Consider the following 24,438-nt stretch of genomic DNA (forward strand, 5'->3'; position numbering starts at 1 on the left):
CTCCCCCTGTACTCAGCTCTGGTGAGGTCCCACCTCGAGTCCTGTGTGCAGTTTTGGGCACCTCAATACAAGAAGGACATTGAGGTGCTGGAGCGGGTGAAGAGCAGAGCAACTAGGCTGGTGAAAGGCCTAGAGAACAAGTCTTAGGAAGAGCAGCTCAGGGTACTGAAGAAAAGGAGGTTGAAGGGAGACCTTATTGCCCTCTACAACTACCTGAAAGGACATTATAGAGAGGTAGGTGCTGGTCTCCTCACAGGTAAATAATGATAGGACAAGAGGGAACAGCCTAAAGCTATATCAGGGGAGGTTTAGACTAGATATTAGGAAAAAACATTTCTCTGGAAGGGTTGTCAGGCTTGGAACAGGCTGCCCAGAGAGGTGGTTGAGTCACCATTCCTGGATGTGTTTAAAAGTCATACAGATGTGGTGCTTGGAGGTATGGTTTAGGGGAGAATATGGTAGAGCAGGGTTAAAGGTTTGACTTGATGATCTTAAAAGTCTTTTCCAACCTAGATCATTCTATGAAAAGAAAAGCTCTATCTTAGTAGGTCATCACGTTCACCTCAATCCAGAAAAGTTTTGCTGTTATTCTTTAATTATCTGATACACTTATCCTCCTAGACATCTGTCTAAATATGCTTTTAGTCCCACTATACATTTACCAAACTTTTTATTTTTCTAGAAAATGGTGAATGATGCTTCTGATTCACCACATGATCAGTTTGGTTTTTTTTTGGGGGGAGGGTTGTTGTTTTTTTTTTAAATCAAGCTGCCTTCAGATAGAACTCAGAAACAAAATGCAAGCAATCACCATTTCCCATTTTTGCAAGCAACAGAAGATTTTCATTAACTTCTAGGACAGGTAGGATTGTCCTGTCTCATCAGATTCAATCCACTGCTGCTACAGGAAACATGTCATGAAATACTTACCATATACTTCTTAGCATCTATTATAAAATCACTCAGGCTGCTTCTTCCCCAATTACAATATCCTGGAATGCTCATTTCTCCAATGGATAACAGCACACTTCTCATTTGCAGCCTGATTTTATTTGAATGGATCTTAAATACTATTATTTTTTATCTTTTCCAAGCCTAGTGCTTAGCCTCTTTATTTGAATGTATCTTAAAAAGTATAATTTTTTATCTTCTCCAACCCTAGAGCTTAGTCCCTTTATATATTCATTTTACTTCAACTTATAAGGATAAACAAGATAATATCTTTTAACCTTTCCTCATAAAACAGGCTACTGAGCCTCCTGCTCATTTAAGCAGGCCTTGAGCCTGCTTCAGGCTCCAGTTCATGTTTTTTGGAGATGGGTTATTGGAGTTGCACATCGTGTTCCAGGGGCAGCATCAAAACCTTCCACAATGGCACTGAGACCCTACTGCTGAATGTGAATCCTTCCTTCATCAGGGAATCATCTTTGCTCCTGATGCAGCCACACTGTGAAGCTCCAGTGTCACTAAGATTGTTATCTGCTCTGCACATGCGATGCTGATGCTGAGCCTGAGCTGGAGCTGGGATATTTGGAAAATGAGTCTCCTGAGCCTGCTTTTGTGTCCAAACTAGGATGCAAAGAGGAGGGTTAGCAGGCTTGTTATCCAGTGTGTAGTTGTCACCTTCTGATAACAACAGTGATTTTCACTTCCATGTGCTCCTTCCCATTAGGCACTGTGCTTTTCTCCAGCTTCTCTGTCCTCTTTCCCAAAAATTTCAGTCAGGTATAATTTTGCCATGGAGTGAAGTAAGCTGTTGATCTTCTATAACCATGCTGTACTCATGCCCTCATTTGATAACTTCACCTTTCTGCATTTTCTATGTAACTAAAGCACCCCTTGCTACATGTAGAGCTCACAGAAGAGAGTTCTAAATCACTTGTACATTTTGACCTTGCTGATCAGCCCCCTTTCCTTGCCCTGCCCTTCTCCTCTTGCATGCTTTACACTTACTCTTAATTTCTTTTCTGAGTTCACATGGTTGGTTGTATTTTAAGTCCTTCTTGTTTATCTTTCACATTTTGTTTACAAACCATTTTGAGGCAAAAGTTATTTAAGACAAAAGGAGTGGAAATCTGCCTTCTCTTCATTTAGTGCATAAGCTCCTATATAGATTGCCTTCTACTCTCCATTTCTAGAGGCTTTCCCCTTTTGAAACACAATCACATAAGTTGTATAAAGAATCCCAAAACTGAAGTAGAGCACAGACCTCACAGCCTTTCTGTTCATCTCCAAAGTTAACAAGACAAATTCTGATAATTCTACCCAAAGTAATTTTTGGCCCCCAAATTTACCATGAGATGTTTTACTGTCTGCCAGAACAACCCTGAAAATACCATGACTTCTCATTTCTTCAGAGACTGTATGCTGAAAAATTATCTGCCATGCACCAGCCAGGTATACCCAGGTATACCTGGATTCCACAATTTAAATAGTATTTTTTCTCCTCATGCCCAAAAATATGAGCCTACATCAGCTGGTTTTGTTTGTAGTTCAATATAAAGACACAAAGTTATTTCACATTAACGTTTATTTTTTTATTCCTACTATTCATGGTCAGAGCACACCTTGCAATATTTCTATTCAATCCTTGCCTGCCACTTCATCATATTTCCAGTAAAGCTGTAAAAATCTATTTGCATACCAATAACAATTGTTTTAGTTCTTCTGTTTTGCTGCCAAGGTTCTTGTCAACAAAGCATTTCAGTTACTCTTTGCTGACCTTATCCAATTTTCTATCTGGGTTATGTACGTTGTCCAACTACTATGCCAATCCACATTAAATTGTACTTCCCTCTGTTCCACACTCTAACCTCCAGTTGTGTCTTTATCCTCTACTAAATAAAGCCAATAATTAAGCTTATCTAACCATATTTTGCATTTAAAAGTGAACTGGACACATGTGGCTGAACTCAGTAGCTAGAGATAATATTGATCATTTCTCATCATCAAGCCCTTCTGCACTTTATGAATAGTACTTCTCATCATCTCATATCTCATTTTATTCACTCCTGAAAGAGCAAATAAACCACTCTACTTTTTTCAAACCTAAGCACTGAACTGAAGTCAAATGACTACAATACAATAATAATAATAAATCTCTGAACCTAGAGTAGACCTCTATCAAAAGCTTCTTTAGTTTACACAAGGCTCTAAATGCTCAACTACTGATGTGGCCAGTTCTGTCTATTCCCCTTAAACTTTAAACAGTCCATATTTAAAAAACCTTTACTCTGAATGGTTTAGAATTAAACTGAGGAATTTATTAACAAAGCCCCACATTTTTCACTTTAATTAGATCTACTCTTCTAAAGAAATGTATGAATTCAGTGAAATACAAATCCTGTGGTTTTATCTCTCAAGTAAGTTTTGTTTGCTTGTTTTAAATGTGTGATAGCAATGCAAAAGGTATCTGCTAAATACTTAAAGGTACATAGAGGACACAGTATGTTTCTAAAGCAGATACTCACAGAGGTGCCTGACAAGCAGACTTTAAAAACTGTATTATCTTCCAAGACAGCAACTAGAAGAGACCTCCTGTCTCACCACACCTGCTGCCTGCAGTAGTATGGAAGTGCATCCCAAACACTCTTTTACTGAACCATCAGAGAGTAAAGATGAGCTCCCTACACCCAGGAACATCAGTTGTTGAAATGACTGTGATGGAACAGCCTCATCAGTATCACTTTCAAGGACAGCTTGCCATTTAGAAAGCATGTCAGTGTACAGTACAACTCCTTATTAGACAAATACATCTAATTAATGAGTTTCTGAAGATGCCATTTCAAAGCCTGGCTCTTCTGTCATATTTCAATTCAGATTTTTGGGTCCAGCCATAATACTCTTACTTTGTCCATAACTCAGAGAAAACTCCCAGCAAGAACAGCTTTGGTGTCGTTTTTTTAAACTAGTGAAACAGTGGAAGTAGGGAGGGAAAAATAGTATAGGAGAGCAGTATGGATTGCTGTGTAAAGAAATAAATGATCCAGTGACAGGTAACAGGACAGGGAGGCACTGTCCCTTATATTACCTTCTGTGCAACTTCTTCGAAAGTGAATTTAACTAAAGAAGAGGGAGTGTAAACACAAGGAAGATGATTTAGAGACAGTTCATCTTTACAAAATTTTCCAGTGTTTCTCAAACTATATCAGATTTATCCTAACCTTTCAAAGCATCTTGAGTTTGTTACAAAAGTACATCACATAAGTGGTATATAGTGTTCCCCAAGGAACCTTAAAATTTTTTTTACTATTTCCTTCCTGACTCTAACCACTTATTGTACATTGGTGCCTCTCTCCTGCTCCACCACTCCTTCTGCCACAAGGAATTCTGAGCTATTCTACAGCATCTATAAACTGTTAACCCATACCTCCATTTTTCACACTGTATAGAACCAAGTTCAAGAAGAGCTTGTCAAAAAACATAAAATCCAATTATCTTCTTTCCCATCTTACTTTATTTCTCTACCTATGCACTGTACCCAGAGGGTGATAGTCAATAGTTCCTCCTCAAACTGGCAACCGGTCACAAGTAGGGTCTGCCAGGGATAATACTGGGCCTAATGCTGTTTAACATCTTTGTAAGTGAGCTGGACATTGGAATGAAGAGCACCCTGATGAAGTTTGCTAACAGCAGCATGATGAGTGGAGAGGCTGATACTCTGGAGGGGAGAGTCGCCCTCCAGGATGGCATAAACAGGCTGGAGGAGTGGACTAGCAGGAACCTCATGAAGTTCAACAGGAAGAAGTGTAAGGGACCCGGGAACACATAGCCCAGGAGTGCAGTTCAGGCTGGAGAGCCACCCTGTGGAAAGGGACCTGGGGGTCTTGGTGGATAACAGGCTCAAAATGAGTGAACAATGTGCTGCAGTGGCAAAGAAAGCCAACAGGATGCTGGCCTGCATCAACAAGGGCATCACCAGCAGAGATAAAGTCATCATCCTGCTCTACTCAGTGCTTGTTAGACCATACCTGGAGTATTGCATTGAGTTTTGGTCCCTGCTCTACAAAAAGGATGTGGACAGGCTGAAGATGGTCCAGAGAAGGGCCACAAGGATGATCAGAGGACTGGAGGACCTGCCATGTGAGGAGAGATTGAGAAAACTGGGTTTGTTCAGCCTTGAGAAAAGAAGGCTTCGGGGAGACCTTACTACCATGTTCCAGTACTTAAAGAGTGGCTACCGAGAAGATGGAGACTCCCTGTTTACAAGGAGTCACATGGAAAAGACAAGGGGTAATGGGCACAAGTTGCTCCTGGGGAAGATTCCGATTGGACAAGAGATAAATTTTTCACCATGAGGACAGTCAGACATCGGAATAGTCTCCCAGGGGAAGTGGCAGATTCACCCACATTGGACAGTTTTAAGTCTCAGCTTGACAGGGTGCTGAGCCATCTTATATAAACTATAGTATTACCTAGAAAGGTTGGACCAGATGATCCCTGAGGTCCCTTCCAACCTGGCATTCTGCGATTCTATGATACTTGCACTTCAGGTCTGCAAGGCATTTAGGCGTCACACTGAGACAAAAAATGTTACACCGGGCTCTCTCATGTTCTGTACAGGATGACAGAGTCACAGAGCAACCTCTGTTTCCTCTGCTAAGATGCCACTGTTCAAAATCCTGAAAGTCTCACCATTTTTCACAGCCTTAAAATTATCTGAAAAGTTTTCAAATTCATTGCTTACTTTGCTTTAATAACTCTAATAGATGAACTGAACTGTTTTCATGGCTCTTGGGCTTTGCTCTGCAGACGGTTGTCTGGGGGATGACCCATTCTGAACATTCTGCTTCAATCAGAGGAACTGCTGTTGACTTGGATGGGAGCAGCACTTCAGAGCAGGACACCGGTCAGCCGTGGCTCCTGCAGACCTGCTGCAGGCATCACACATTCTTTGGAAGCCAGGTGCTGTGGACTACAATCAACACCTTATCACAGACTGCAGCCAATTGCAACAAGCCAGTTATTTTTGTCAAAAGACTTCCCAGTGAAGCAAGAAGCTTCTTTTACATTTAAGGCAGGAATATGACTAATACTTTATTACAGGTGCTGAACCTCTGTAAGTTCCCGGCTAGTAGGGTGCTCTTACAAAGAAGGGGAGCAAAGCAGAAAGAAACTGAGTCTGGCCACAGAAAGCTACTTGCATTGCTGAGGGCAGATTCATTCAAACCACATGAAATGGTAAAATTGGAGGGAAGGGGTGCCTGCCTTGGCTGGACTGTTCTTACCTCTTCCCTGGGTGTGACATCAGCCCGGGGTTGCAAACCACAACCAAGGCAGTACACTGAGGGTGACACAAGGACTGAAGCATGCAGAGCACTTTAAACTTGGTAATTGAAGGCACAATACATGCTTTAATACATAACTGCCTGGGGTGAGGGGGATTTGGCTTGTCCAAACACTCAACGGATTACAAAAAACAAGTGAAAACTTCCCCATTCCCCTCTCCAAGATCAAGCCAAAACTGCTCCAACAGTTGTTGTTATAAATCCCTTGCAATGGCCTGCCCCTCAGACCAAACTATACTTGCTCAAGGTCTGGTGGTTGCAGAGCTCTTTTGGAAGAGTAATGGAGCTTTTAACATGGAAAAAAAACTTTTAAGGAGTTTCTGAGCCCCTCTACCCTCCCTGCCATTTTATCCCATCAGTGGGAGAATAAAAAAGGAGTTGAACTGTGATATTCCCAGTTTCCTCCCAGCACATACGCCCCAATTCCAGTCTATGTTGAGTTCAGGATATTGACAACATTACCTTAGGAAATCAAGTATTTTTTTGTAACCACTCTAGAGACCTTCCCACACATTCAGCTGTGCAAGCAACTGTCCATGCCAGATTAGAAATGCACCTCTGCAGGGACATTAGGTATTGATGCTTGCTCCTAAAACCTGTGATAAATAGAAGATACAAACCACCTTCTGATGCCTGAACATGCTCCCCTACTGTCCCTCTTACCATTTCCACTGGGAAAACTACATCTATGTTTGATCTGAAGACAGAACGGATACAGTCCCTCACCTATGATCTGAAGACAGAACGGATACAGTCCCTCACTGTGAGCAGTATCATCCCATCAAATTGTCTAAGCAAAGGCTGACATGCTCAGAAGTATTTCTGAGGCAGGACCCAAATACTTACCAGTGGACACAGGGAAAGGGGATAGGACCACAAAGACCATTATAAGGCATTGTTCATTCCCTCTCTTCACAGCAAATTGCTTAGTGCAAAGCCAATGTTAGAAGTACAGGAGTCCCAGCTAGGACAGTATTATCCAGCAGTTATTAGTCTGTTGCAAACCCTGAGATGTCCCCATAGGCAGGTCTCCAATTTTGACCATTTCCTACAAACATTTCAATGGTGATTAAAATACAAAGTATTTAAGCCACTAATGTATAATGCCTGTTACTTCACTATATGTTGAAACAGTAGATGGTGAAGGAAACAAATGTTAGACTTTACCTGCATATTGGTAAGTCAAAAGAGTCTACCTGCCCTTTGAGAAGATGCACAACAGAGTAACTTGCAGAAGCTGCCAAGCTTCTTCTTTTAAAATTGTGGCATCAGAATTTTGGGGGTCTCCATCTCATTTCATGAGCACATTTCTGTGCCTGTTATTGGCCACAGTTGTGCTTCCATTGGCTAACGGGCTCTCCCACAACAGAATCGAGCTTGCAAATCACCCAGAACGCTTGGGCTGAACTTGGGAGTTTGCAACAACATTTTAGGATCTGCAAGGCTGTGGGTTCTGCAGCTTTGTTTGAAACTGGTCTATTTAGCAGTTCATAGGCATGGACACCAACCTTCATACTCCAGGAACAATTTTATCTTAAATTAGCTAAAAAGAAAGGATGGATGCATGAATCCTACTTTCATCTAAAAAGACCTATCATCTGAGTCTCCAACTAGTACCATTTTAAAGCTGTCTCTTTTGTGTGAAGAGGCTTAATCACAAAATAACTCTGTCCAATTTCCTTCTCCAGATTAAGCTGTCATTGTTTAAAACACCTTTTTTGTTCCTTGCACTGGAAATGAAGTTAATTCAATACATTTCTATTTTTTAAACTTTTATGTTATTTTCTCTATCACAGGCTGACAGACCAGAGTAATGACTTCTTTCAGAGATTAACACCAGATTACATTTTTTAAATCTCTTGGAAGTAACTCAAACATCTATTGCAATATAGATTCTATCCTTTCCCCTCCTTGGGCCATAACCAATGAAAGGGAGATATAAATCTGATACTGCAACAAAATATTAAATGGAAATTGGATGCAAGACTAAAATACCACCAGCGTAATTTTTGTTATATGGTGCACTCTTTTCTTGCACATTCCACTATCAGGCAGTTGAGCTTCAGCTAAGGCACCTGAGAGGAGAAAGAAAACAACTTGTAACCTGCAAACTGTCATCTCAAACCTAAGCAAAAGAAAGACAAACCACCTCTAATAAAAGTCTGATCTCTTAATTTCTATCTGCTGTCTCCCAAAGCTACATAACAAGCAGAAAAATACTGCAAAGGAAAATAGGGTAGCACTTATTTTAAGGGATGAGAACCTGGTAAAACTGCATTCTCTAGCCTAACAGATAAATTAGGGCCTGACTCAGGACCTAATAAATGTACACAGTGAGTCTCAATGACCTCAAAACTCACTGAACCTGAATGATACTATATTGATCTTACAACACAAGTAGGTCTTCGCTGTTTCTAGAGGTTTGAAAGGAGAGATGTGCAACTCCAAGCAATAACACACATTACTTACAAATATGCAGGGCTGTATAACTAAAGTTGTTTGGGTTTTTTTTGTTGTTGTTGGCTTTTTTTTGGTGGTTTTTTTTCGGGGGGCGTTGTTTGTTTTGTTTTGGTGGGGTTTTTTTGTTGTTTGTTGGTTGGTTGGGTATTTTTGTGGGTTTTTGTTTGGTTGAGGGTTTTTTGGGTTTTGGTTGTTTGGTTTGGTTGTTTTTTGTGTTTGTTTGTTGTTGGGTTTTTTTTCCCCACTCATTAATCTTATCTACATTTAAACAGATACATTGTTTTCTGGAAACTGCTACCTTAGTGAAAGCATAAAGTGTGATAATAAGAACTGGACAGAGATTTCTCTTGGTTTTGTTTTTCACCAGCCATTAAACATATATTAACTCAGCAGAACACAAAACATCTGCACACGCTCTACATAATTTTAAGCCATAAGTTTGACAGTATATGCAATATTCCATTTATTTATCTGTGCAAACAGACACCTATGTACCTACAGAAATATTAGTATATACTAATACAATCAGAACGGTAGTGAAAAAATCGTTGAAGTATGTTCCTCTGCAAAATTCAAGAAATCAAACAGGACTATCAGATGTCAAGCACAAAACCAAAAAAAAACATATCCAAAAGACAGGTATTCACCCCAGTAAACACTTAGACTGGGGAACATATTGCCACATTTTCTTGGTGGATACTTGCACAGTCTCATCTACATAGCTTGAAGAAAAGTGTGTAGACTGATTTTGGGTAAAAAATAAATCAATCTATGAAGCAATTAACACAAAGATGCCTCCTCTGACTTAGGAGCCTCCTCTGACTTAGGAAAACTTTAAGCCTTGTATTATTAGGAGATGAAAAAGAGTATCAAAGAAGCATCACTGTGCATGCAGATACTTTCTAAGATACTCTATACTGGCCCAGATGAGACCAAAACACTGGCTGAATGAACCTCTGGTCCGACCTAGTCTGATTGTCTGTCATGTTCACCTTGCCAAATGTGCCACTGAGCACCAGATTTCTAACAAATTGATGACATTTCTGCAACATTGTATTACACAGAATCACAGAATCCTAGGGGTTGGAAGGGACCTCGAAAGATCATCCAGTCCAACCCCCCTGCCAGAGCAGGGTCACCCAGAGCACATCACACAGGAGCGTGTCCAGGTGGGTTTTGAATGTCTCCAGTGAAGGAGACTCCACAACCTCTCTGAGCAGCCTGTTCCAGGGCTCTGTCACTCTCACAGTAAAGAAGTTTTTTCTGATGCTTACATGGAACCTCCTATGTTCCAATTTGCACCCACTGCACATTGTCCTATCACTGCACATCACTGAAAAAAGCCTGGCTCTGTCCTCCTGACACTCACCCTTTACATATTTGCAAACATGGATGAGGTCACCTTTTCTCCAAGCTAAAGAGACCCAGCTCCCTCGGCCTCCCCTCATAAGGGAGATGTTTCACTCCCTTAATCATCTTTGTGGCTCTGCTCTGGACTCTTCAAAGCAGTTCCCTGTCCTTCTTGAACTGTGGGGCCCAGAACTGGACAAAATACTCCAGATGTGGCCTCACCAAGGCAGAATATATTACTTTTGTTTGGCATGAATAAGGAATACACATAACCCAAATCACCCACACAAGTCACTTGGAAGTGTGATCTTGACAAGACCTTTGACACACTATTCAAGAATGAAAGCATTTTATGAAAGCCACCCTTGAATGACATGAGTAGGACACACAGAAAGTTTCCAGTCCAAAATCCGAAATGGTATATTTTAGTCACATACAGTTTGAACTACTAATAACAGGATTATCTTAGCCCTGTAATCATTTTAATTTAATTAATCTCTATATTAATACACTAAGGCTCTTTAAATTAACGTACGTCAGTAGAAAAAAAATTACAGATTATAACTTGGTTTTAAGTCCAGGCAGGACTGGGCACCCTCAACACATCAGAAGCTAAACTGAGGTAGGCACTGCACTTTTTACAGTTGTCAGGAATCAGCAGGACACACAAAACAAGGGATTGCTTGAAAGCTTAAGTGGCAATTGTCAAGTAGGAGTAGTCTGTTCAACAGCAAGACTGAACTGTTTCAGATCCACCAGCCCAACTCCTACAGCTCTTTCTGAAACCTTAAAACCTCTCACAAAGAAATCAGGCCCTAAAATGAACTCTGTTTTCTTAGAAAACTATTCCATCTAACAAGAATGCTTTAAATGAGTCCAACTTCTTAATATTTGAAGTCCCATTCTGCATTAAAAATTAGTTTTAGAAAGGATAAAAGGTAAATTAGTCACAGAAAAACAATTTTCAAAACATATTTAATTTAAAATATTAATATAAGTGAGGGAAACCAATTAACACTGTGAGTTTTGAAAATGCTTACATTGGCCACAGAAAGCAAGCAGGAAATATGACACAAAAACGTGAAGTTTAGCAAGAAAGTTTAGAAGTTAGAGAGATGCACAAGCACTATTTCACTGCTACAAACACATTTGGTAAATCTAATTATAGGTGCATCATTGCAGAACAAAAAGACAATACCCACACCATACCTATTAAGCATTTTTATAGCCTCGATAAACATTAAACCCTGAAAATGTAATGGAAGAAGGAAAGGGAAAGTGCTACAGCTGCAGAATTACTTGCAAAAAGAAGCAGCTCTATGGGGTCTTAAAAAGGAAACAGAATAGGAAAAGCAGTAGACTTATTTACAAGTTCACAGCACTTAATTACAGATTTGAAGAAGAGGCTACTCAGTCTACAGAAGCCTTTTAAAGCACATAATGTTTGCTTAGTGGAAAAGCCAAACTGTTTTTTTTACTAAATGGCTTGATCTGGATTTCTAAGGGCACTGGATTGAAGCTTCTGCTTCTAGGCGTAAGCACAGATTTGTTATGGTTTTAGATAATGTCTTTGGTCTCAAAAGTTCAGAAACTAAGTCTTGTTTGAGTCATAACAATACAAATTGCTGCTTTAACTTCAAGTAATGTTTTAAAGTTTTCAATAATAGAAACATTCAGCTAAAGCAAGAAATTGATGAAACTGCAATGACAGAAACATCACAAGTCCTCTCTGGTTTCTGCAGTGTCATTTCCAATGCACTTCAGACTAAAGCGTGAGAGATTGCCAGTGCATCTATTATGGAACCATATGAACATGCACATTTATCATTAAAATACAAAAACTCTCTTCAATAACTGTTTAAACAATGACAGAAAACATACAGAAGAATATTGAATTGTTATTCTTTACCCTTCATTTTTAGTGCAATTTGATTTAAAAAGGAAAATTTAAAACATGATATTCCATTTTTAGATGTGGTGCAATTTCATCCAGATTTACAATGATTTAACTCCTTAACAAATGGGGAAAATAATCAGCGATTTTTAACATAAGGAATAAAAGACTACAAGTACCTGCTTGACAAGCCAGTAAGACAGGAACTGCAATAAGAAGGAAAGCTGAGTAACATATGAAGCCTGCTTACTTGTTCTTTCCCCAAAGCATAACATACCTAACACATACACATTCCACTGATAAGTCTATTACACAATTCATTTCCAACACAACTGAAAACCAACACTTTTGCCTTTAGATCTCTTCCCTATGGCATGCCAAACCTAACAGAGATAAATGCATTTATCTGCTTCATGTTTATGAACCTTATTTCAATAAGATTCCTCAACACCATGGCAATAACCCTAATTAAGGGTAAGTAGAAACACTTGCCATGTAATCCTTGCTCAAATGAAAACACCGGAGGAATTGGCTTAAAGGTATCCATTCCCATAAACCCTTTGGCTTCAGGAATCTCTATGCCATGTTTTCTGTAATGGCATAAATCTGCTCTTGCTTTCATTGCTTAAAACCTTTTGAGTCTAGCAGCAACATCTTGGCATGAAGCTGGTGTGATGAAGGAGCCCAGCCTGTCATTTCATGATGATGACACAACTGCATACAGACAACACTTTACAGAACCATAATTAGTTTCACACACTGCATTTAATACTCCCTCTTCTTACCCAGCACCACACTGGGCTGTCTTTGACACAATGAGTATGTTTCATAACTCAATACCTAACATCCATAACCTGTACTATGAAAAACTAACTCCTCTTAACCAGTGGCATGCTATCTTCAAACAGATAAAAGAAGTAATGATGCATTAATTTCTGTCAATATGAGTAGCTTCTATTAAAAGAAAAAAGAAGGAAAATCTCTTTAATTCCTCGTATAAAATAAATTAGTGCAACTGAAATACTGAAGGAACCTCCAGCTCCTTTAGCACCACTTGCCCTTCACCTGGAAGATGACTCTACAGCATTCAAGTCAGACTTAAGGGACAGAAAAGTTGGCATGACTTTTCCCTGTACATCATACATAAAGGCAGATGGAAATGCAGAGGGTGAATACATCTCAACGCTTGCTGCGTGCTTTACTTTCCTTCATATTCACTCCACGCATGTAACAGTTCCTCCTTTCTGCTCGCCATAATGAATTGGTTATATCTGTACAAAAAGAATACAATCCCCCACACCCCCATTTCCTTGATGGTGACAGTAATGTTAGTCAGAAGGCAGAGCTCTTGACACACCCCAAGTAAGCATCTTCAAAAAGTGTCTCTTTTCCTTTCAGAATAAGTTACATTAGGTATATAAAGAAAAAAAAAAAAAAGCAAGGAGCACAAAGAAATTAAAATCTACACTACAGTATAAAATACTCTACACAGAAAGTGAGTTTTGATTAATCTAAAGTTACAGCTACAATGTCATTACTAACCCTGGCCTGGCAGCAACTCAAGACAGGTGAATATGACCAGGAAAATTTCCTGTACTTGGTGGAATGGGAAATGTGGCTTGTCAATCAGTGGGAGCAGAAGCATTAGGAATTCCTACAAAGTATTATTGCTACTTTGTGATGAAGACCTAAAGCCCTGAAAAGGTTTCCTAGAGACACAGTTCAAAGGAAAAGTAAATATTTAGTTGTCTGAAGGTAATGAGCCCAACTTCAAAGAAGCCCAGATAAGTATTGACATTCTTGATACTAACCTGGGCAAATGAAACTGGAGCAACATCACATGATGAAGGTACATGCTTTCATGTAATTCTGTCTGGTAAGAACTCTTCAGGCTTTTCATTTGAGCAAAGGTGACTGTTTGGAAGCAAGCCTGTGGAAGGCTGTGGGTATGTACCAATAAAGTAGCTGATGACAAAGATCAAAAGCTAGCATGGCAAAGGGCTTTATTTTCTACAGGGAAATACTCATCAGTTAGCCAGCAGGTGGGCTTTCTGTGGATTCTCATCCACTTCCTCACTGAAAACAGCAACATTACGTCATCCTAAGCTTCGCTACACCAATTCTTCCATTTTCCCCTTCATAATCATCAACACTGGATACAAGAGGATGCTTGAAACAAGGCAGTAATACTACTGCTGTACTTCCCTCAAGGCAATGGCACTATTCTGATCTACCCACCTGAAGTTCTCTCACAGGCTATTTTAAGCAGCTCTAACCTATTCTGGGTCATCAACACACAACACTGACACATGACAGTGACTTTGGAAATTGCCTGGACTAGAGAGGGTACTTCACTTGGCAAGACATTTTACAAGGAAAAACACAAACATCTCTCTCAAAATCCTGTATTATATTACATATTTTGCTCAAGAATTCCTTAGACATCCACCCATATTAACCCTTCTAATTTTTTGACTACAGAAGTTTTAATTTCAAAATGCAAAGAATATTTTTCCTACCACATACACCCAAACGTAAAATTCTAAAGTCAGACTGCATTTTCCTCAGTCATGTGTGAAGGCCCCATAGAAGGATCCTGTAGGCTAGATTATACTCTTTTTTTTACACCTTCACAATCCTGATGAAATACTGCTTCCTTTACAGTCTGTTAGCCCAGCACTTGCATGGGTGTCTCAACTTTGCATGAGGCAGAATGGTTCACTGCATGTTCACAAAGAAGACAGAAAGTGCACATCAACAGTCAGCTACAAGGGAGCTGACAGAAGAGATGCTATAGTCAGAAAAGCAATCCCCATGAAAAAACGTGATACCCGTTTAGCTCATCCTATCTCTTTTCCATATCCTACTGTATTCTTCCCCCTCCTACCACTTCCATCTTCCCTCTCTCTGTTGAACAGTCCTCAACCCACATTCTTTGGTCACCTACCCAAGCAGTTTATATAAGCATTAATACCCACTTCCATGCCAAACAGAGCAGTGCCTTTTGTCATTTCCCCACTTACTCATAGATCATTACTTTCTAGTCTGTAATCAACAGCATTAACCCCCAATTTTTTATTTTATTTTCACTTCCCAAACTGTAACCTAAAGATTCCCAAGGATTCTTCTTGAGCTCTTCTCTCAAGGTAGACAGCCATCTCACACTTTTCCCTTCTAACCAATGAAGTAAAACATAGAAAAAAACACACATAGTGTTCAGAGAGGGACTAAAACCCAGTCCTACACGCTCCTCCAGTCCTCTCCTCACAGTCCAAAACCTTTTCTTCTAAGCATTTAATCCCAAGTCCATCAGGGAAGATCCTAGGGAAATTTCAGCCTCATACTTTGAATTAGCAACAGACAGATCACAGACCTCTAAGTCCACTAGCTCAAAGGATCACTAGCACTGCTGTTGCAAGTGCAGCCTATTGCAAAGGCAAGCTGGCACAATGAGGTGCACTCTAAATTTGCAGAAACCTGTCCAAGACATGAGGCTAAAGCACTGCACTAGGCACAAAAATCTATCTAGAAGGGCAGGCAAAACATTAAATGCCAGATAGTTAGCTAAAGGCAGAACTTAGAGCCTTAAGACCTAAGAAATGTGAGTTTACATTTATACTGCTCACTAGAAAAGTAGGGTTACACTGGGCATAAATTAATGTCTGCAGGAATGTGTTAAAAAATCCATTACAGATGGCACTCCACCAGTGAAGCACAGAAGTAGTCAGGGCATAATTCAGTGCTTCAGTGGGTGATGAAAGAGAGACAAATTTCTCCATGTGCAGCTTCCTGCTAAAAAGGTAAAGTCGTATCATGCAAAAATCACAGAGAAACTCTCTCTAGAAAATCTATGGGTGCCAACCATGGGAAATTAATCTTTATTGCTCCATATCACACTGAACAAAAAAAGTCACAGATTCTTCCTGAATTTTTATCCCAGTTTCTAGTTGCTATAATCTCTAGCAACCTCCGAGCCATTTCTTGAGCTGGTGCTATGAAACTGCACCCTACACAGGACTTGGGCAGCACTGCACCTCCTGTGTTTACTTCAGACATTAATACAGTGCCTGGCAAAGTGCAATATCTGAGCTTGAAAGGTGCTTCACAACTGAAGTCTCAAAGAAACCAATGAAGCCAGAATCACTTAATGACCAACAGGGACACTAATGGGATGGATCCTACAATGCTCTAACACACAAACTCATCAAAGAGATTTAATTTACCTTGACCTTGTAGTACTCCTTGACTTCAGGCTCAATGGAATCAAAATCACCACTGATGTAATCAGGCAAGAAGCTGAAAGGAAAGCAATGAGCAGTGAAATGAAAAATTAATCCACCTTACTACATTTAATATTTATTTTCTCAAGAGCGCTAAGGGGTACAAGCATTAAACACTCAAGGGAATAGAAGTTAGTTAAAAGCATGTTAAAACAAGAGTTGATACGAGGTGACACAAAATAAGGTAACAGACGAACTGTAAAACTGGCAAATTTAGTGTCCCTTCTTTGCTGAGGGAGCTACACATCACTAAGATGCTCATACATCTCCCTGGATCAGTAAGGTAAGATTTTTATCTGCATGGTTCTAGAAAGATAACTCTCAACTATCTTTCAAATGTATCATTCAGTCAGCAAAGAATTTGAAAAAGCATAACTGAGTGCTGTGTATCCAGCCTCTGAGGATATCAGAGTAGGATAACACTGATACTTCCTGGACTGCTGGTGTGCCACAAATGTTCCAAAGATTCATATTTTAGTTGCTACTGGTGTGATCATGTTTCGGCTCTTCTCCTTGATTATTAAAAATACTCCTCCTCAAATATGGAAGGCAAATGTTTGGTGTTTTTTAGGTCCTTCTTGGATGCACAAAACGTGTATGAATTTTATTTCAAATCCCAACCATCCTTTAGACAGTAACGTTGCTGCAAATCAGACAGAAATTGTAATGTTGTTGTATTTATCTCAACTCGCTTCCTGTTTTTTAATTGCAGAATGCATAAAATATTTACTCTATAAATTCTTATCAAATTTATAATGAAACTTCAATGGTGCTACAGAAAGAACAGTTTAAGAATATTATTTTAAAATAAAAAGTTCACAGAAATGTAGCTTTCCACCTTGCAGAATTCCTGGAGTTTTAAGCAGCAGCTAAGAAGACTGGTGAAAGTGTTTCCACTGTTTCAACAGTCAAGGTTGAACTGAGTTCTGAAAATAAAGCTGTGATTTCAGCATTTTCTAGCAAGTTAAATACGAGGTTCCTATTCTCCAATGTTACTGTACTTTACAAGAGGTACAAGGATTCACCAGCAAATTAAGTCATGGGCGGTTGGGCAAAGCATATTGGGACATATTTTTCTTCTCAGGATTTTAGAAGAATGCTGCAGGGTCTACAAACTCCCCACATCAGTACAAACTGTACGAAATCTCATGTTCTGGCTTTGGTCAAAGATTTCAAAAGAGACAATTACTGGCCACCATTTTCTTTGCAAAATTGAAGCTGCTAAGTTCAATTGTTGTATGTTAGCTCATGTGCAACTATGGCATTTCAAATTCACTGCTCTCTGCTACTACCAAGGCTGCTATAAAAGCTATGTTCTAAAAACAACCTCTCCAAAAGTGATGCTTCCACACACACAGCAGGAGGCAGGGCAGCATTTTCTGCATCGGGTTTTACTGAGGACACAGAAACCAACCAGAAGAAATACAAATGCTTCAGTGCTGTTTTACATGCCCAACTCAGAATAGTTCAAAACCAGCAAAAACTAATAAAAATACTAGATTTTCACAGGAAGGGTACTCTCCTTCGAAGGTCAGGGCTCCAAGCACTTCTGCAGGGCTCAAGGGCAGATGTCCTACCAGACAGAGAGGGCAACAGGGTGAGCACGTAGCACAGAGCCAAGGCTGCACCTATGGCTGGGAGGTCTGCACCATCCACCCTGCTGGTGACTGATGCCTCCACCCAGACAGAGGTCGTGAGTAAGGAGGTAGCTGCACAAACCACAGGCTGTGGGAAATGCCAAGTCCTCTCCTTGGGCAGGGGCTGGGGGCAATCCTAGGTGCAAAAGGTGTGTGCAGGTTGAGGACCTTCTGCACCAGAACTGCAGGAGACAGTAAGAAGGCTGAGGAATATTAGGGAGGCAGAAAAGGAGAGAGATAATTGGTCCAGACACATGCTGAGGCAAACCCAGAGCCTGAAACCAAAGATGCAAAAACTCCCCCATTATCAAATACAGGAAGGAGGGAAGTGAATGATGACGAAAATGATAAAGAGGAATGGAATATTGTAAAATAAAAACTTGAAGGAAGAAGAGACCTCCTTCAAAACCTAAAGTGCACCTGCAGAACCATTTCACAGGTCTGCAGACTGAAAGGAAAAGCAACCCATGCAAGATCAGCTGCCAGAGCCGACTAAGGCAGCTCACTCAGCCACCATGTAAGAAGCGCTCAGAAGAAGCAGTGAAGAGTAACAGTCGTGGGGTCTCCCTTCTCAGGGGGACTGAGGGACCCATTTACAGACTGGACCCATCTGCTAGAGGTGTCTGCAGCTTACCAAGGGCTCGTATCAGAGATGTAACAAAAAGGATACACAAACTTGTATGGCCCACCAACTATTATCTTCTCCTATCATTTCACGTGGACACCAATGACACAGACAGGAGTAACCTGAAGACTACCAGGAAAGACTATAGAGCACTGGGAGCAGCAGTGGAGGGATTGGGAGCACAGGTAATGTTCTCATCAGTCCTTCCAAAGGGAAAGGGCTGGAAAGGGCCAAATGAATTGGAAAAGTTAACAAATGGTTACAGAAGTAGAGCCAGAGTGAAGGCTTTAGCTACAAAGACTCACTTCAAAAAACCTGGTCCCTTGGTGGCTGAAGGGGTTCACTTGTCTGAGAAAGGAGAGACAGTCTTTGGCCAGAGTCTGCCAGAGTCTGTAGTTAGGAGGGCTTTAAATTAGTGATGCATTGAGGACAGAGCCAGTAAAAGATGCCCTGGGCCTGCAGAAGGATTGCAAGCCAACAGGAAAGCATCTCACCTGCCAAATGTTATCCCTGCCAACGTAACTGCTTCGAAGGGGGCCCCACTTTAAATGCCTCTATGCAAATGCACGACGCAGGGGGAATAAACAATTCCCCAAACAATAACCAATAACAAAACAAGAGGAGTTGCAGATGTGTGCATGCCTGCAGGGCTGTGATGTTATTGGCATCACTGAGAAATAGTGGGACAACTCCTGTGACTGGAGTGTGGGGATGGATGGGAATAAGCTCTTTAGGGTGGAGAGGCAGGGGAGAAGGGTAGGTGACACTGCTCTCTATGTCAGCAACCACCTGCAGTCCATGGAGCCGCACCTGAGGACGGATGAGGAGCTGACAGAGAGCTTATGGGTCAGGGTTAACGGGAAGACAGGGGCTGATGACATCACACTGGGAATCTGCTATAGGCACCTGACCAGGATGACCAAGCGTATGAGCCCCTCTACAGTCAGATAGAATAAATCTTGTGCACACAGGCCATCATCCTCATGGGGGATTTAAACCACAGTATCTGCTGGATGGACAACACAGCAAGGCATCAGCAATCCAGGAAGCTCCTGGGCTACATTAATGACAAATTCCTCCTCCAAAAAGTAAAGGAACCAGGAAGAAAAGGTGTTATGCTGGACCTTGTTCTCACCAACAGAGACGGGCTGGTTGATGATATAAGACTTAACAGGAAACTAGGCTGCAGTGACCATGACATGGTCAAATTTAGGATCCTTAGGGCAGTGAGGAAGGAGAGAAGCAAGCTCACTACCCTCAATTTCAAAAGAGCAGGTCTTGGCCTCTTCAAGGATCTGCTTGGTAGGGTACTGTGAGATGAAGTCCTGGAGGGAAGGAGAGCCCAGGAAAGCTGGTCCATATTCAAGGATCACCTCCTCCATGCCCAGGGGCTAAGTGTCCCAGTGAAGAGGAAGGCAGGCAGGAGAGCCAGGAGGCCTGAATGGATGAGCAAGGAGCTTCTGGACACAGTTAAATGTAAAAACAAGGTATACACAGAGTGGAAGCAAGACCAGGTATCGTGGGGGCAGTACAGACAAGTTGTCAGAGAAGCAAGGGATCAGGTAAGGACAGCCAAAGCAGAGTTGGACCTGGCCAGGGATGTTAAGAACAATAAGAAAAGTTTCTAAAGATATGCCAGCTATAAGAGGGGAAAGGAAAATGTGGGCCCACTTCAGAAGGAAACTGGAGGCCATGCAGCACAGAGAGAATGCTGAGGTACTCAATTACTACTTTGTCTCAGTATTCACCAGCAAAGGCTTTGGTCACTCCATCCAAATTAGAGAATGTGAAGGCGTGGACTGTGAAAAGGAAGATCTCCCCATTGTAGAACAACAGCAGGTTTATGACCATCTGAAGGACCTGAAGGTGCACAAGTCCATGGAACCTGATGGGGTTCATCCACAGCTCCTGAAAGAACTGGCTGATGAAGTTGCAAAGCCTCTGTCCATCGCATTTGAAAAGTCCTGGCAATCTGGCAAAATTCCCACTGACTGACAAAGGAGAAACATAACTCCTATTTTCAAGAAGCAAAAAAAGGAAGACCCAGGGAGCTATAGACCAGTCAGTCTCACCTCTGTGCCTGACAACATCATGGAGTAAATTGTCCTAAAGGCTCTGCTAAGGCACGTGGAAAACAAAGGGGTGACTGATGACGGCCAACATGGCTTCAAAATGGGCAAATCCTGTCTGACTAATTTGGTGGCCTTCAACAATGGGATGATGGCATTAGTGGACAAAGGAAGAGCAACCGACTTCATCTACCTGGACCTATGCAAGTGCTCTCTCAGGGCTCCTGGCTCCACTGCCTTAACATGGCTCCACTGCCAGAAAGTGCTATGTCCATTTTCAACACATCCCCTCTCCAGGTAGTTCACTTGCAGCCTCCCCAAAGCCAGAAGTGACTAATGGAGAATAAGGAATCATGGTTGGGAGCTTAAAAATTTTAAAAAGTCTAAGCATTACATTCATGAACATGAAGAGAAGAATCCTTTATTCTTCTCTTTTCCTTCCCTTTTAGAAACGTCAGAAACAAGAAAATTCACAAAGTCAATCCTAATGAATTTTAAAAAGACACATTAGGAGTAAATGTCAACTTGTATTCTCTGCCTCACAAGCATAATAAAAAGTTTCAGCTTTATCTTCAGAGCATGGCTGCTCTTTGTAGCTCATCGACTAAGCACACGAATAAAAGCAAGCCAATGTTTGGTCAGGAGTCCAAAGCTGCATTTGACTCGGTCCGTTTGAGCTCTGTGGAAGAAATTGCCTGATTCAGATGAGCAGAATTCAAAGCCATTCCCCAATTAATACAAGTCAAGTAGAGTCATTGCATGAAAAGTTGTCCTAGACAGAATCAACTCAGAGATCAGCATTAATTGCTAAAGAAAAAGGGGAGTTGAGAGATAAACAGAAAAAAAACCCACCAAACTTCATGCTAAAGTAACTTAAGAATACTTTGTAGTAATTGGTTTGCACCTGTTTGTTTTGGTGTGCTTTTTGTATTTATTCCAGAGTACAAACTAGTCCAAGAGAACAGGCTCTGAAGAATCACATATCAAGCTCACCACTATGTAAGTGGAAGAAATGATCTCTGAAAAAAAAAAAAAGTAACAAAAAGGCCCCTCCATACAATTAAAAACAGCCACCCTTATTCAAAGTATGGATTAAAATCAGCTATTATATTAGTCTAACCCATGCTTTCCTACCATCTGACCTGCAATCCATAAATAATTCTGACTCTGTAGCATAACTGTGTTCTAGATGACACATATTTCAGTGACCTATATGGCACATATCCTTTACTGCAGGAAGTTCTCTTTTCGTCCATGATGGCAAAAGATGTCTTCAACTCCTTTCCTAAATGTAATTTAAAATTTTAATTTCTAAACATTCCAGATGATGCAGTCTACTGCATTTCAGAACCACGTTTTCCCAGTCTCATTAGCTATTAATTATCACTATGCATACAAGGTCATGACCAACTCAGCAAGCTTCATTTTCTGCTGCTTTATACTGACATTTATCAGGAGTGAGCCAACCTCATAATCCTAAAGGGAGCAAAAGTATAAAATTTGTGTGAGATCAGCCTAGTCCACCAAGTAATTTCTAGAGCTGTCAAGCAACATAACACGAGGCACTGAGCAACAAAAAATCCTCAGAGGGTTTAAGCCAACTGGAGTTTTTCTTTCTCTTCTTATTCTCTTTCCTTCTTTTGGGGTTGAGGGTTGTTGTGTTTTGGTCTTTTTTGGTTGGTTGTTTTTTTATTTTACTTTAGGTTGTTAATTTTTGTTGTTTTGCTTTTTGTTCTCATCAGGGTATTTTAGAGCCACATAGTATCCACCTAAAATGAATAGTCAGGAGGGCCTGGAATGCTTTCAGGTAAGGACCTGAAGGCACTTTCACAGCAGACTGCTTATGTTTCACGTATATACCTTTTTTTGAAAAACAAAACACAAAGTTTCCATAGGAAACCTCTAAAGGTTTAGCTAGCTTACCAAGAAAACACAGCACTATTTCTCTGAATTTTTGAGATGGATCCTATCTAGGGTATTTATCCAGATTGAATAAAGGCAGAATGTTGACTGAACAGAACAGTTTTATGAACTTCCAGGATTCTGGGCTAAAAAGCACAGGGAAAAAGAATAAATTCCAGCAAGTTTGCCATTGTTTCAAGATACACTAATGAAATTTTAGTCACAAGTATTATAAAACTGTAAATGACTCTTACCACAGAAACAGATTACAAAATAAAGAAGCTATTTAAACACTGAGGTTCTCATGCTAAGTAAGCACAAACTGTGCCTTTTGCCTTCAAAAAACCAATCTAACAGACAAAGTTTAATTCAAGAAGCAGTTTTAAAACTTCAACGCTAAAGAATAGCATGCTAAATGTAAAACATCAGAATACTTGGTTATTTATTCACTCACTTTAAGAATTTAATGTGGATTGGTAAATAAGCCTTTTTAAACAGTTATGAAAAAACTCCAACAAAACTACAACAACGCATCACACTTTGGCAGTTTATAACAAAAAACTGTGCTGCCTCCTTAAATAAACTGCCCTGGCATAACTGTTCAGTTCTATCATTAATTCAAAGTTACAGTTTCCTACTGATATTGACTTTTCTTGTGATATAGCTCCTTTAGCACATAATTGTCTGCAATTAACCTTTTTAAAAAAAATGTTAACATTAGAGACATGAACATTTAAAGGCAGTATCTGCAGTACCCTTTGCTTCCTTCACTTACACAACAGAAAACAATCCCACACAGACAAACTGCATCTGTCCCAGCTGTATCATTCAAGGGCACAGAGTGGGTTCCCTCTGCTTTTTTTCACTACTAAAATTAAATTTCAAAACTGCTGCCATTTACCCTGGACTAACAGACACACACAAGCTACTTCCCAGTAGAAAAGATGCAGGGAAGATAAAATGCTATACTTAACACGAAGCACAGTAATTAAAATCAGCTTTGACTTTCACAAGCATCTAGTAGTCGGGAATACAGAAGATAACATCTCCTAGCATTACTTTAGGAGAAATATTAAAATCACAGTTTAAGAAGAAACCCTGAAAAATAACAAATAAAAATAAAATAAAAACTTAAACCCCCAAATCTACATTGGCTGTTAAGACACACATTTAGCCTGCCCTCTTGACTGTTGGTCTTGACCAACAGGGTGAGTGAGGGCTGTTCTCACCAGAACGATGTTAAGATATCCAGATGGAGACCTGTGACAAGTGGTGTCCCCAGGGGTCAGTACTGGGACTGGTGCTGTTAACATCTTTGTCAGTGACACAGACAATGAAACTGAGCGCACCCTCAGCAAGTTTGCTGATGACACCAAACTGTGTGGTGAGGTTGACACACTGGAAGGCAGAGAGACCACCCAGGGGGACCCTGACAGGCTTAAGTAGTAGACTCATGCAAACTGCATGAAGTTCAATAAGGCCAAGTGCAAGGTCCTACTCCCAGGTTGGGGGAAACCCAAGCACAAATACAGGTTGGGTGGAGAACAGACCAAAAACAGTCTGGTTGAGAAGGACTTGGTGGTGTTGGTCGATGAGAAGTTCAACATGAGCCAGCAATGTGTGCTTACAGCCCAGAAAGCCAACTGTGTCCTGGGCTGCATCAAAAGAAGCAGCCCGGCAGGTCAAGGGTGGTGATTCTGCTCCTCTGTACCACTCTTGTGAGACCCCACCTGAAGTATTGTGTCCAATTCTGGAGCCCCTAACATAAGAGGAATATGGATCTCTTGGAGCAAGTCTAGAAAAGATGATGAGAGGGCTGGAGGACCTCTCGAAGACAGGCCGAGAGAGTTCGGTTTGTTCAGCCTGGAAAAGAGAAGGCTCTGGGGAGAACTCATAGCAGCCTTCCAGTATCTGAATGCAGCCTCCAGGAAAGC

At 40.7% G+C, this 24,438-nt stretch overlaps 1 protein-coding gene across 1 annotated transcript in view; it reads right to left on the reverse strand.

Annotated features, from left to right (window-relative positions):
- TPK1 (thiamin pyrophosphokinase 1) overlaps positions 1 to 24,438 on the reverse strand; it is a 205,523-nt gene that overhangs the window by 155,079 nt on the left and 26,006 nt on the right. Inside the window, exon 3 of the mRNA XM_010003042.1 lies at positions 16,215 to 16,287. Within this exon, the coding sequence (XP_010001344.1) occupies positions 16,215 to 16,287 (73 nt within the window). The remainder of the gene's footprint in view (positions 1 to 16,214; positions 16,288 to 24,438) is intronic.

Source organism: Chaetura pelagica, unplaced genomic scaffold, assembly GCF_000747805.2.
Source record: "Chaetura pelagica isolate M959 unplaced genomic scaffold, ChaPel_1.0 scaffold117, whole genome shotgun sequence".
Lineage (NCBI taxonomy): Eukaryota > Metazoa > Chordata > Aves > Apodiformes > Apodidae > Chaetura > Chaetura pelagica.